The sequence below is a fragment of the Quercus robur genome, chromosome 3 (assembly GCF_932294415.1).
Source record: "Quercus robur chromosome 3, dhQueRobu3.1, whole genome shotgun sequence".
NCBI classification, from domain to species: Eukaryota; Viridiplantae; Streptophyta; class Magnoliopsida; order Fagales; family Fagaceae; genus Quercus; species Quercus robur.
In genome coordinates, this window is record NC_065536.1 from 14,476,915 (window position 1) to 14,492,882 (window position 15,968).

At 32.7% G+C, this 15,968-nt stretch overlaps 1 protein-coding gene across 2 annotated transcripts; it reads right to left on the minus strand.

Annotated features, from left to right (window-relative positions):
• Window positions 1–2,683: 2,683 nt before the first annotated feature.
• Window positions 2,684–4,767, minus strand: LOC126717208 (uncharacterized). Of its 2 annotated transcripts, none has more exons than XM_050418659.1 (5): window positions 4,507–4,767; window positions 4,358–4,389; window positions 4,035–4,146; window positions 3,679–3,813; window positions 2,684–3,464 (listed from the first exon to the last, which is right to left on the minus strand). In XM_050418659.1, exons 4-5 carry the CDS (start codon window positions 3,785–3,787, stop codon window positions 2,695–2,697), a joined length of 879 nt encoding a protein of 292 aa, XP_050274616.1. In that variant the 5' UTR covers window positions 3,788–3,813; window positions 4,035–4,146; window positions 4,358–4,389; window positions 4,507–4,767; the 3' UTR covers window positions 2,684–2,694. The 2 variants fall into 2 exon arrangements, with proteins under 2 accessions (XP_050274616.1, XP_050274615.1); XM_050418658.1 differs by having other exon boundaries at window positions 3,679–3,875.
• Between the last annotated feature and the right edge of the window lie 11,201 nt (window positions 4,768–15,968).

A 15,968-nucleotide genomic window follows, 5' to 3' on the forward strand; every position in this document is an offset into this window, starting at 1 on the left:
GGTTTTATTAAAAACCCATAAAAAATATTAATATTGTGAGTTTTAATTAACTCAATCATTATTATTACTAGTCGCTAACCCGTGCGATACACGGGAAAATTGTTGATAATAACATGTCAATCAATTGACACAACTTCCCTAACATTAAAAAAAAAAAAAAAAAAAAAAAAAAAAAAAACCAATATCAAGGTATAAATTATATACCAAAGCAATAAAATCTATCACATACAATGAGATATCGTGATAACCAAATACTTGAGATCATAATTTAGAAAATATATAACTTGTATAAGTACACTCCAATACAATTAATTACAGATAAATTAAATTCCAAATATAATCACTCCAATTTCATCTCCCTCCCTCCCTCCCTCCCTCCCTCCCTCAACCCCATCATTCCATACTCATTCAAATATAATTCATACATTACATTAATCATTCAAATACAATTCATACATTACATTAATCATTCTTGATGTCCAAGATGCATCTAAATTCTAACATTGCCAGTAAACAAAAATGCTACATCTCAATGGGATTGAAAAGGCAACACAATGCCAATTTACACAATTATTGAAATCATCACTTCCCACTATAGAGAGAGAGAGAGAGAGGTGGTTGTTGTGTTGCATCTCTTAAGAAGATTTTGCCTGAAAATTTTTCCTTCTGATAAGTAATCAACCCGGAACAAAAAAGATGTACCACTTTTCAGAGTATGCACATTTGGTAGATTAAAGATAAAGAAAAATGAGAAAATGAGAATCTACCAATTAGGAACAGCTACCACATCAAATTCAGACCCAAATCCTACTGATGTAAAGTTGTTTTGTTTCATCAAGCTAATTTCTTCATTATCAACTGCTTTCGTTATATATTTTTTTGTAACATAGACTTTTACCTATAATGGAAACATACAAACTTTTAAAATACCAAGACAAAGGAAAAGGCACAATTGAATAAAAAAGTGAAGTTACAGACTTTAGATAAAATAAGACAGACATTAGTTATCTTATGATTGGAGGATCATTATGATTAAAAAAGAACATAGACAATTATAGTGCAGTAAATGATCTATTTAATTGTTTCACACTGATTTTTTTTTTTTTTTTGACATACTTAAGTAAAACGTAATTTAATTTTAATATTATCTTAAATTTAGAAATTCATAAATAAAAGGGATGAAGGAGTAAAGAAGAAGAAGAAGAATAAAAAGTAGGAAAGAAAGGCCAAATGAAATACTGAGTCTACATTCTGAATATTAAGGAATCAAAGAGAGTCAGAAATGAGTCTCCTTCCATGGTCAATTCCAAGTTTGCAACTTAAGGTTTTTTTTATTTTTTATATTTTTTTATTTTTTATTTTTTAATTTAAATGTGGAAGAGGCAAAATTAAAGACCTAAACATTAAACATACTAAAATAAAAATACTCAAAGAGAACATGAAATTAAAACTCAAAAGAAGAATCAAAATTCAATGTTCTTCTTAAACCCCTGCCATTCACAAAATGTTCAAATTAAATTGCTAAGACTAAGTCTATGTTCAATATCAACCCCACCATAAAATGCCCTATCAAATCAGCAAAAATCTAATGTAATGAGACTTTACAATTGTAGAATCACTATTCATTTCCAATAATACATTGAAAAACACGAAGTCACCTTTAAATCACACAAAAATTCATAATCACACCATGAAATAAATGATAATCAAAATCTAAAGCATTATTTCCTATCTTGAAACTAAGCTTGAGCATTATGGGTAAAAGTCAGTGGTTGCTTTATCAAATGATTTATTATCCCTTTTCCTTTTACTGCCTTCTCATTTTTTTCATGGTGTAGGATGATCTGTTCTTCCTATTTGAGTCTCATCTTTTCCTCTAAACCTATATGCAAATCAATTTATTTAGTAAAAAATGTTCATTGACACATCATTAACATATTGATAGATCTGGAACTTTTTATTAGCATCAAGCAAGCAACCACAACCCATATTAACATTTTTCACTAAGTCCATAATTTTGTTAAGAACCTGTAGTTCTTGACCAATTGGAGTGATGAAGTGTGTGAATTATGAATTGTAATGGCTGATTCAAGTTAGCTTGGCCTCCTAAGAATTGGGGGGAAAGATTAGAGAACAAAAGAAAGTAAACTTAGATTATTATTCTCCTGATATTCTTTCTTACAATCATTGCAGCCTTTTAAACTAAGCTGCAACTGAAACTGATTAACTAACTCCTAATCTATCGCATGCTCTATAATACATTAAGCACATGCCTAATTAGTCTGGTCATCTATAACAGAATGTGACCTGCCAATAACTACCAAAACATCCTAGGACTTTATATCAATTCCTAGTACAGTGCTAACAACTACCAAGTATCACAATATAGCTAACACTAAGTACACCAGAAGCATAATGCATATAAGCATGTAAAATAACAACAACAACGCACAAACAACACCAGCACTTAGGATATCAGCACAAAACAGCAAATTGTACAAAGCAAATATTCAATATATGGTGTATCATTAACAATAGTAATAAGAATCAAACACAGCTTACCTTGATTAGATCAACAATAGAGCATCACATTTCTTACCTATCTTCCTCCTTACGACTCTCCATGTATTATGGCTTCTAGAACTCATAAGAAATTTCATCAAACACCTTCTGTACATGTAAAAGAAACAACACTTAATGAAAGTGAACATTACTAAAAATGTCCATACTCAACTTTAAAATAGTAGCATAATAGTCATAAATCAATCCAAAACTATAAATCAATCCAAGTACAAAGAACTTGGCCATTTCATTGTACTTGGATTCCAAGGCCAAGTTACAACCCACAGCTTGGTATTTGTTAATTAAGGGCAGGTAAAGAGGAGTATTATCCTCCTTATTTTTCTCCCTCAATGGTCCAGTAGAGGGATCTTGCAGCTGCTGGTAAGTCCATATGACCAAAAGTTTCACTATATGCAAATGGCCAGCATTTACTACTTCATGAAGAGGAAGGTTGCCGCTGGAGTTCTTTTCTGTGACAAATTTTTGGCACAGTTGGATCCTGAGGATTGCTTGTACAAACTCTTCATCGTCTGAGCTTGCAGCAGCAAGATGAAGGATTGTATTCAATTCAGGGGTTTTGTCATAGAGAGGAGAAAGTTCCATATCATGCCTTCTTTTTTGGATTAAATCAATGTCCCTATCTGTTATAGCCTTGTACAAATCAGGATCCATGCTTGTTGCTATCATCAAAGTTCTGCCAGCTTTGTCTTCTGACTTGTTGAGAAATCCATCTCTCTCCACCTTAACTGTGCCTGAGTTCCCACGAATTCTCTGCATCTTAGAATTAGTAAATGCTGTATCCATCTGTGCTTGAATAACTCTGCCTGAGATCCTGGGAGCTCTCTGCATCGCAGCATTAATATATCCTGCTGTTGCATGAGCGGTCCGCAGTGCCTGCAATACTGTAATCAAGAGATGCTCATTGTATTGTACAATACCATTAATTTACAAAATAAGATAACCTAATCACGAAGTTTGCCCAGTATGTGTATTGAGGCATAGTGAAAATGAAAAATTCACCATCAGTGGCAGTGTGAAAAGTTTATTGCCTGTCAATTAGAGAATTGTCATGGGGGAGGATAATGTTGCTTTTTTGGAGCAAAGCAATATTCTCACCTTTTTCATGCTCGCACAAGCTGGAGCTACTCACACCATTTTCAGCTATCATTGAAGGGCTGTCATCAACTTTGACTGGCTTGTGGATACCTCGATTTCTCTGCAACATGTAGCTGCTCACACTGTGTTCTTGAGCTATGTCCAATACACGATTAATGTTTGGAGCCGTACATAATAAAGGAAAGGTAAATACTTGACTGTCCATAGAAAAATGCAAGAAAAAAGAAAAATGCAAGCACCCGCAACAAAAGTGAAATAAAATAGAATACCATAGAAAAATCTTAGTAGAAATAACATAAAGTAATTCACAATTGGCAAATCAACAAAGCAAATTAACAAAGGTATCTAAAAGGAACCTTCACAATTGATTGTGCTTCCATTGTTTTTTTCCTCCACACCCAAACAGATGCTCAATTTGGTTAAGTTTGTCTGATCGTGAAAATACTTTGGAAGCTTTATATCAATCAGCTACGAAATCAGAGAAAGAAATCAATTTAAAAAATAATAATAATAATTTAACAAATCCTTAGGTGTAAATTAATTGAAATCAACAATAATCAAACTGAAAGCAATTCAAACATTAACGAATTAGTAAAAATAAATAAAAGTTAAAACGTTTCACAGATATCTGATGCGATTCGTACTAACAGATTTAATCGTAAAGAGAGAAAAGAATTACCTTCTTTGGAAGAGTCGGCAGTTTTAATCAAACTAAAAGCAATTCAAACATTAACGAATTAGTAAAAATAAATAAAAGTTAAAACGTTTCACAGATATCTAATGCGATTTGTGCTAACGGATTTAATCGTAAAGAGAGAAAAGAATTACCTTCTTTGGAAGAGTCGGCAGTTTGGGCTAATACCTTAGAGAGAATGATAGAGAGGATTAAACCCAGATTTTGAAATCCAGAGGATGAAACCCAGAGGTCTGCGTTAGGAAGGGGTGAAGTGGTTAAAGAGAAGAAGGTTTTCGATGAGTATACTTGAGGGCTGAAAGAGATAATCAAACGGTGGGACCGACAAATATAGAACTGGAGAAGGGTGGCGCCGGAGAAGGTGGAGCTGTTGAGTCGTTGAGCTGCGATTTGCGTGTGGGGGAACAGCAGAACGTGGTCTGCGTTTTGGAGGAAGGAGAAGGTAGAGCGTGTTAAAGGCTTAGGGTTCCTCTGATTTTGCGTTTTAACGGCAGAACGTGGTCTGCGTTTTGGAGGAAGGAGAAGGTAGAGCGTGTTAAAGGCTTAGGGTTCCTCTGATTTTGCGTTTTAAGTATTTTTTTGGGTTTTAGAAAAGTTTTTTATTTTTTGGTTTATGATTTTTTTTTTAAATGATGTGCTGATGTGGAAAAAAGTTTTTTATTTTTTGGTTTATGATTTTTTTTTAAATGATGTGCTGACGTGGAAAATTGGTTTATGATTTTTTTTTTTAAATGATGTGCTGATGTGGAAAAAAGTTTTTTATTTTTTGGTTTATGATACTTAGAACTTCGCATGCAACTACGTTAAAAAGAAAGCTTCATTGTGTTAGTATGATGATTATAAAAAGAGAACGCGTCAATATGGCTTGAAAGCTAAGATATAGACAAGGACCACGTCTTGTATGGCTTCAATGAAGTTTTATAGGCAGCATTTTGTGCCACAGAATTTAAAATGAGGCCTTTACGTGCTTATTCAGGCAAAAAAAGCTCCATGCCACCAACACCAAACCTAGCTAGCTTCACTCTCCAGAACCAGGGAGTTAACCAAACTTTCCAAACAATGAAAACTAATAGACTTCTAGAAACGAATCACTTTTGGGAAATTGTGGGGGTTGAAACCAAAGCTTTCGTTTGGGGTTTGTTTGGGGTTTGAGCCGTGAATAGTGAGTTGAACAAACCTACACATATTCATATAAGGAAAATGTTAACAAGCACCGCTTGGTACTTATTAAGTGCAAAAAAGACAAAATTTTGTCAGAAAAAGTCTAAAAAGACACTAAATAGTACCTACAAAACTGAAAAAATGACCTAAATTGCAAAAAAAACAAATTTTGTTAGAAAAAAGTAAAAAAAAAAAAAAAAATTTGGTGCCAGTTAACTCAACCCTTCATATAATTAAACAATGACTTTTTTTTTTCTTACATTGACTTCCACCACTCATAAATCATGATATAGTTCAACAAATAGGTGTGGACTTGGTTGTGGTATTAAAATTTTTCAAGAGGAGGTATAGGCCTTAGGCATCAGCAAAGCATGACGTATCAATTCAACCCACACAGCATGGTTAGGTAATTTGGGATGCTTCTCATTTTCTTTACTTAAAAGCAAGCCATATTGACAGAACAGAACCAACTATATGTAATTAAGGTCTCCTTCTCCCTTAGGCATTGTTCTAAACGACTACAAGTAGTACACTAAAAAAGAAAAGGTTCAATTTGTACTGCTTGTATTTTATTTTATATTTTTTAAAGTTTTAGGATATTTCTTTGGAAACAGCTTCACCTAATTATTTAAAAACAATAAGTTATTCATACATCCATTAAGTCTTAGGTCCGTCTGTTTTTTTTTTTTTATAATTTAATTGTTACAATAAATAGGGGTAAGGAATTTGAACCCTACTTCTTTTTATAAATGATCAAACTAAGAAATATTATTGAGCTATAAGACTTTTAATACATTTCAAGGGATATTAAAAAATTTTAAGGCATTAAAGCTCTTAGTAGAAATTTCCAAAATATCGCTAAAGTGCTTCTTAAACTCTCAACTTAAAGGTTAAAAATGAAATTTAGAACTTCTTAGGAAAGAAATCTAGGGTTCATTTTTCATGCTTATAAATCAAAAACTTTCAAGCATCATTCTTTGTAAATTTACCAAACACTCAAAACGCTATATAAATTTTTAGTTACTGTTCTATAACAAAAAAAAAAAAAAAAAAAATATATATATATATATATATATATACAATTAAAACTCTACTTCTTACAATACCAAATGAACACTTAAATTCTCGACCTCACCTTCCACCTTATTCATGTGGAAAATCATATGAGAGATCTGTGTGAACCGCACTTCATCAAAAGTTGAAGGAGATGACCTAACCTCTCAATTGTCATACTTTTGGAATCAAGGCCAAGTATGACAATTGGATTGAAATTGTGGCCAAGTACTTTTGAAAAAAGAAAAATTGCAACATAATAACTTTTGTATTTTCTTTTTTTTGTTCCAGGAGTTATTAATTTTATAGATTTTTTCCACTTTGAAATTTTGATATTAAATTTGTAAATTTCCACCACAATTAGATCGTTTAAGCCAAATTCTAGGGACACAAAAATTGGTTAGTTGACCCTTAAACCATAATGGTGCCAGATAAGAATAGACTTGGGGTTGGAGGGTTACTAGTGACTTTGAAACAAGGCTACCTGAAAAAAAGTGAGGGCCAATTTTAGATTTTTACACTTTTATGTTCTTAGCGGACCAATTCATTGCTAAGTTTTCGTTTTAACAACAACAATCTTAGTCCCAAATTTTGAAGTTGATTGCTTAGTTTTCTATATTGGTCAAAATTTCTCTAATAGTTGGAATTATTGAGAAAATGGAAGGAGAGAAAGTGTAAAATCTTCTCACAGTTTGTTTAATTTAAGGGACTACATGATGAAGTTAGAACAAAACTCTTTCATGAAAAAGTTTAGCATAACCATGAAGCTCACCAGACGTTTGACGTACTTGCATGCATGCATGCATGGCTATTTAGCAAGGGGAAGGAGTGCATGCAATGACGAAGAAAGTTATGACTAATTCAGCAAAGGCAACTGAGGCATTAGCAATTTAGCACCTAGTAAATGCTGAGAAAGAAGCGTGAAACCAAGTTGCATTTGAGGATTGAGGTAGATAACATATATGTGCTTTCCAGCTAGCTGTCTTCACTCTTTATTTGGGATAGAGCATTAGCATTCGGTTTCTTAGAAAAATCTCATTTTATCATCTGAAAAACTATTTTATCTATTATACCATATCATTTTACAACATACCCAATATCCCAACTTTTATTTTCCTATTCAACTCATTAAAATAATATATACTGCTCAATAAAATAATATAATCCAATCTCTCTCTCTCTCTTCTCTCTCATCATTCTTTTTATCTTTTCCTCACTGTCTCTCTCTTTCAAACACCCATCACCATCACCTCTGAAACAAGAAACCCACCTCCACCAACACAAAAAAACCCATCACCACCACCTCTGCCACAAGAAACCCACCACCACCACTGCGAAAAAACCCATCACCACCACTGCGAAAAAAACCCACCCCTCCCACCGAGAACAAAACCCATAAAATCCACCACCACCTCCACCCACAAAGCCACCACTAAAAAACCCACCAAACACTACAACCATAGCCACGATGGGAATCAAACCCATAGAACATAATCAAAACCCACCACCCCATATCCAGATGGACCAAACACCCATCAAACACTATAGCCACAACTTCGGCCACAACAAGAACCACCAAGAAACCACCACAACAACCAAAAAAAAACCAGCCACCATGCTACCACCAAACCCAGAAACCACACAACAACCAAACCCAAACACTGGCCACAACAACCACAAAAAAAAAAAAAAAAAAAAAAAAAAAACAACCCTCTCCATGCTGGTCTCCATGCCAATCTCTACCACGCCAACCTCCACGCCACCATGCCAATCTCAAACATACGATCTCAACTGTGCCGCCTGCCACCATCATAGTACCCACGCCACCATGTCTCCATCACATGACCCACCAAACCGCGCCCCCAGAGAAACATAACAATAAGACCCACGCCAAACCCACGTTACCACTAGAAACCTCCATGCACCACCAAAGCCATGACTCACGCCAAATAAAAACCACCACCGTGAAAGAGGGAGGATTGGAATGGAGAGAAAGAGAGAGAGGAGATGAGATGAGAGATTGATGAGGAGAGTGAAAGAGGCAAATATTTATAGGTGGGGAATAAAAAAGTATTAAATTGTTTTAGAACGTTGCTACAATACCATCATAAATTTAGGATGGTACTATAGCACAATTGTAAATTTTTTGTGTTTACAAGTCCGGGTAATGTGAGTTTTATGGACTTTGATGCTAAATTTTAGCATATCTGGAGTTTTAACTCCCGATACCAATGCTCTTAATAGAGATAGAAATAAAGAGGGGTTATCTTCTATCTAATGGCTAGATAATTGCTAACTTTTCAGGGATGGATGGTTAATATATTAAAAGATTTTAGAATTGGAATACAACACAACAACCATTAAGCTTTAGCCACAAATTTTTTGCATTAATTATGAATCTTCAACAAATTAAGTAAGGTCGACCATCTACGGTTCTACACAATATATTTTATTACTTTTACTAATATTCTACTAATGTTGTCTAGAAATTATATGCTTTACCAACAAGACAGCACAATAAAAGTGGCAAGCTGATTAATTAATTAATTAATTATATTTTTTTTTTTTTGAGAAACAATTAATTAATTATATATATATATATATATATTATATTGATCAATAGTGTATTAATGTATGTAATTCACTAAGTAGCGATCCACGTACCATCAACTTATATAAAATATAAATACTATTCTCATAATATTTTATAAAAATTTTAAAGAAATTCCAATATCTCATTTATTGATATCTGTATATTAAAAAATTAAGTAAAAAGATCCCTATAGTTTGGATCAGCTAGTTGTAAACAAATCCCATATGTCGTACTATCAATTTTGTATCCTTGACTATAAGGTAGAATTATCCAAATTCACTCATTCATCTTAATTTCATTAACTATAATTGGTTAAAAAAATGATCATATGCCATGTTTGTATTATTTTTAAAATAATTTTTTTTTACAGTAAAGTGGTTACATGCAAATCACTTAACCATTTTCTATGAGTTATATATTTAACAGAACTAATGAGATGGAGAGCAGGAGAAGTCAATATTTTGTCTGAGCTATTGACGGATATTATTGTGTAATTTACGGATAATTTCTGGAGCTGCTTTTGTCTCTGGTTTTCTTTGAATTGAATTCTTATCCATTGAGCCAAATGATAATAATCAACAAAAGTTAATGTCACCACAAGAACAAATGAACGCTGTCATTCTTGACTAGGTGTGAATGGTATTTTAGCAGTTTTCTTTATTAAAAAAAAAAATGCATCAAAAATATTAATCGTGGGCTCTAACTGATAAAAAATTTTGACGTCCAATGATGACTTAGATCTTTGCAACTACATTAAAAGGAAAGCTTCATATATTGTGTTAGTATATGATAATAAATAATTATAATAAAACTACTAACATCATAAGTTCAAGTCAAATGTTATCCCTATCAAAAAAAAAAAAAAAAGTAATATGTTATCAATAAACGAGGACACACCAATATGGCTAGAAATCTAAGATAGACAAGGACCGCGTCTTGTATGACTTCAATGAAGTTTTATAGCCGCCATTTGTCGCCGCAAAATTTCTGAGTATATATGAGGCCTTTACGTGCATGTTGATTTAACCAAACTTTCCAAACATTTAAAATTACGATATTTATTAATGAATTATTTTTAAAAAAGTTTTGATATTACTCTTATGAGGAATATAAAAAATTATCAAAAAAATTAAATATTTTTTATTTTTATTCATAAAAAAATTTAAAACACTTCTTAAACCAATATCCTTAGAATATCAATTAATTTTTCTCTTAAAACTAATAGACTTTGAAAAAAATAATCAGTTTTGGGAAATTGCAGGTTGGAACCAAACCTACAAAAATATATATAGACAGTCAATGATCACTTGTCCCCGCGTATACAATAAATAGCCTTAGGCTGGCCTTTAGCGATGCATGCACGTATGGCGCGTAACAATTCATAAAGTCAATGACTTCCCCACATATACAATTCAAATTTGGGACGCTTACTTCTAGTTTTCTTCACTCAAAAAAGCAAAGCCCATAAACATTAGATTGAACAGAACCACATATGAATATATATATATATATATATATATATATAATCGGTTTGAAATTGTTTATTTAGTTAAAATTGAAAATTTTTTGTCGAAAATGTAAAAAAAAAAAAAATGTTAAAAAATAAGCTGAATAATACAATGAGACTCATAAATAATATCAAAAAGTGTAATAAGACCTATGACTAGCATCAAAAAATGTAGTAAAATCCATGAATAATAGAAAAAAAAGAAAAGCTAAAAATAGAGATAAGCTGGAAAATTCAACTCATCTCAAACACAAATGTAATTAAGTACTCCTTTTCCCTTTGGCATTGTTCTTACACCAATGATTTTATGAGTGTTATAGCCATCCGAAAAGTCAAAGTAATCTTTCTAGGTGGGTTGAGAATTTGAGATCTACATCCATACAGAAATTATATACATTTGTGTCACGTTTAAAATGGCAATACCACATACCTTTTGAAATCACGTTTTTAAACATTATTTTTTATAAAATTTTATTGTTTACTAAGGACATATATGTATATACAATGTCAATGAGTGTATAATAAAAAGCATGAGACTTAAAAAAAAAAAAAAAAAAGTTATACAAGATAGAATTTCTACTCTAATCTAATATAAGTGTATATGTGTGTGAAACTCCCTCTTAGACATTTGAATCCCAGCCTTTACCCCTCACACCTCACAAGCATTTATACTTGTGAAGTGACTACTACACCAAGAGTGCGCCATGGTAAAAGCATGGGACAATTATTACTCTTTGCATTTCTTTTTTTTTTAATATAATTTGCTTTCACGTTCCATAAATAGCTAACAGTTGGGACCGTTTCATAAATAGACCAATATGGCCATTCCATCTTAAAATTTCCTTCTTTTATAAACAACGAAACAAAAAAAGAGGTTCAACTTATCCTGCTTTTACCTCTTATTGCAATAAATAATTAGACCACATCAATAACTGTTAAAATACTTTAAGGGCCTTAAAGCTCTAAGCAGAAATTGCCAAAATATTGCTAAAGTGCTTTCAACTTTAAGGTTAATAATAAAATTTAGAACTTTTAGGAAAGAAATCTAGGATTCATTATTCATGCTTTTAAATCAAAAACTTTCAACCATTATTCTTTGTAATTTTAGCAAACACTCAAAACACTCTATAACTTTTTAGTTAAGAGTATATGTGAGGTCCAATAATTTATGGGCCAGGCCCACTTACTCATGGGGAGTCCAAAGGCCCAAGCCAAAGAAGGCTATGGCTCAAGCTCAATAATATAAAGCACAAAATGGCCTGGAGATGCAGCCGAGGACAGTTCAGTCCTCGGCAGACCCAAAGTTCCACCGAGAAGAGGGGCAAAAACGGTATAGGAACAAACTTGAAGGAAAATCTAAAATATCTAGGGAAAAATGCCCTTACTACCCTTCCCATACAAGACTCTGCACCTAACAGAGCCGGATTCTTCGGCTTTTTCAACCATCCCCAATGACTTTGGGTTTGGACTGACGGGACAAGTATCAGTCTTGGAAAGGTCGACCCTACACGTGGACGAAGGACAACGAACGCAGGCTAGTATAAAAGAAAAAGTAAGTAATCTAGATAGGAGGCTGGGGAAAAATGGCCAAAAATCAGGACCTCCCATCCCACCTCCAGGAGAAAGACTCCAGGGGTGAAAACACCTTAACGATATATGCACACCACAAAAAACCCACCGCCGGATAACCAAGGCCTAGCCTTTCAAGCCCACGCTCTACAAATGATATTGTCTGGGCCTTTTCACGTGCGAACCCAACACCGTTGTGGTTTGTTGCGAATCGTGTCCTTACAGTATATATCACAAAAATTCTACAATTAAAATCTACATCTTACAATACCAAATGAACACTTAAATTCTCGACCTCACCTTCCACCCCATTCAAATGAAAATTCATATGAGAGGTCTATGCGGACCTTGCTTCATCAAAAATTGAACTAGATGACCTAACCTCTCAATTCTCATACTTTTGGAATCAAGGCCAAGTATGACAATTGGATTGAAATGGTGGCCAAGTCAACTTATGAAAAGAAAAATTGCAACATTATAACTTTTTTATTTTCTTTTCTCTTTTCCCAAGATTTATTCAATAGATCTTTTTCCAATCCGAAGTTTTGATACCAAATTTATAAATTTCCTTCACAATTAAATCATTTAAGCCAAATTATAGGGACATGAGAAACTATTATGATCCTAATGTTCCACATGGAATAAGAGTAAGCTTAATTATGTATATATAAGCTCTTGGGCACCCTACCCTTACAAGCCAGTTTTCAAGGATGAGTTCTACGCATAGATTTGTATCATTTGGTATTAAAGCCAGCCAACACGCCGAGTAATCGAACTTAACTCATTAAGTATAAGATCAAATGAGTTGTGGGTTTGTGGTCAGATCTTAGATAGGGCGACCTAGAGGCTAAATTAAAATAACTAATAGGTGAGTGGAACCACCAAAAAGAGAAAAGACTACCATTGGGTCAATGACGATAGAATGAACCGTCGTGGACATCAATTTAACCATAATGGTGCCAACTAAGGACAAACTTAGGGTTGGGGGCAAATTTAAGGGCATTGATTGTAGCCTTTTTCTTTTAACTAAGTAAGGATATTAATCATTTTCCAATATTAGAAAAAGGAAAAACTAATGGGAAATCTGAAAGTCCAATTTTTTTTTCTTTGTGAAAAAACCAGTAATAGAAGAGTTTTTCTATAGACTCTTGCCACTAAAAATTTTGATACCAAATTCGTAGATTTTCATAAAATTAGACAATTCAAACAAAATTATAGGGAGACTCAAGATACTGGTCAGTCAACCTTTGGCTGTAATGGTAACAACTAGGAAGTAAGAACAGACTTGGGGTTAGGGGCAAAGTGCATTAATATTATCTTCTTCTTCTTTTTCTTTTTGTCTCATAAAGATATTAATTAGTTTCAATAATAATAAAAAAGAAAGACTAATGAGAAAATTGAAAGTTCCGTATTTTTGGTGAAAAAATAGTAATGCAAGTCATTCTATTGATTTTTAATATAGCAAAATTCTAATAATAAATTCGTAAATTTCCCTCACAAATTAGATAATTCAAACCAAATTATAAGAACTAGTCAGTCAACCTTTCACTGTAATGATGACAACTAAGAATACACTTGGGGTTGGGGGCAAAGGTTGTCGATATTAGCCTTTTTTTTTTTTTTTTGGCTAATTAAGTTGAGATATTAATCAATTAATTCTCAATATTAAAAAGAAAAAATAATAATGGGAAAATTGCAATTTCCAATTTGTTGGTGAATAAAATGATAATAGAAGAACCACATGGGTAGTACCTCCCCCTTCCACTAGCTAAAATTGGCCCATTAACCCACCTTTTTTTAATATATATATATATATATATATGTAATTATAAGGAAGATTACATTAGTTTATTTGGAGGGTTATTAGTGACTTTTGAAATAAAACTCCCTGAAAAAAAGGGTACGAACTAATTTGTTAGTGTTTGTTTCAACACTTTTTATTAACCCTTAAAAAGAGTGGGTTGAAATAAGGAAAATCTTTTTGTAGTGTTAGTCAACCTTTGACCATAATGGAGTCAGCTAAGAGTAGAGTTTGGGTTGGGGCAAAGGACATTGATAATTCGATATTAGTCATTATCTTTTTAACTAAGGATATTAATCATTTTTCAATATCGAAAAAAGGAAAAACCAATTTGTAAGGTACATTTATATTTTTACCCAAAATTGACATGACTCTATAAAATTAAAGAAAAAAAATGAACCAATTGATATCTAAATTAAATAATGTTTTTTTTAAGAAACAAGGATAAAAATTGACATTTTTCAATATCAAAAAAGGGAAAAAATAAATAAATAAGCTAAAGAGGATGGAAAGAAACTCTAGCAAGCATGACTTCATAAAATTGACAATTTCTAAGGGGCACCTATATTTTTACACAAATTATTTTTAAAACAAAGTGAACCAATTTGCCTAATCTAAGCATATATAAGAATTTAATTATATATTCAAAGGCATTAAGCATATAATTTTCAAATATGTGAAAAAAGATAGCACCATATCGTCTTACTTTGAAAATGCAATATAATTTTCTTTCCATTTAATAGGAAGTTTCAGTAAAGACTTTCCAAAAGAATTTTAAACGTCATTACACCCAAAAAGTTTATCCCTTCAGTGATAAACATTTCTAGCAATTTGATTTTCAATAGGGCTTACTTTAAAATTGAATTTGCTCGATTATGGACCTTAAAAACAAGTCTTGGACGAATATTAATCGTTAGTGGATTGGTCTTTCTTTTTTCCTTGTGATAAACGAGCACAATAGCTACTTGAATCTTCTAAATTTGAGTGCTCACAAACCAATTTGCAACCAAATTCTAGGTTTCTTCCTAGCAATATAGGCGTAATTTCATAGAAAATTAGAAAATTCAATCAGTAACCCAAACCGATTTGCTTATTCTAACCAAATGTATCGGGACTGATTAGCAAGCACACAAACCAACATGAACGATGAACCTGACTTCTAAGTTTCTTCCTTGCGATTCAGATGTAGATTCAGAGTATAGAATTGCTGGCCCAATTGTATCCAACCATCTCAGAAGTTACTTCAACAATTTAAAGACCAATTGACTTATAGTTAGATAGTAGTCTACTACTTTATATAACGATATTTTTTTGCTAAAAAAAAGCAATATTTTTTTTTCCAAAAACGAAGTTTCAAAAACGAAGGCATAAAAGCAATATTGTGCTATGAAGAAAAACCAAAAGAATTTCCTCAAATCTTTTTTTTTTCCTAACCCCCGCCCCTGATTTGTAAATTTATAAAGCAGCAATAGTTATGATATTTGTAAATTTATATAGCAGCAATAGTTATATACCAACATAGAATTTTGATTAAGGTAACATCATGTGGGCTCAGACTCAGCTTGCATCGGATCTTAAGCCCAAATCTATCATCCATACAAAATGCCAGTGAAAAATGTACCTACCCATGTCACCAGCCCACAAGCAGAAACCCAAAGTGCCTATATATTAGCCTAGAGTCCAGTGCCACCCTATGCCATATGAGTTTGCCATTCGCTTCATTTGCAAGGCACTTGGTGACAACTAACAAAGATGTAACATAACATACTGCCAATAACAACGGAGCCTAAATACCATCATGGGGTAATCAACTAATTCTGATATCTGAATATTATTTATAACAAAAGGAAGTGAGAAAAAATTAAAGAGGGTTTTAGGGAGGGGGGAAGGGGGATTAATGATGCAAATTCAG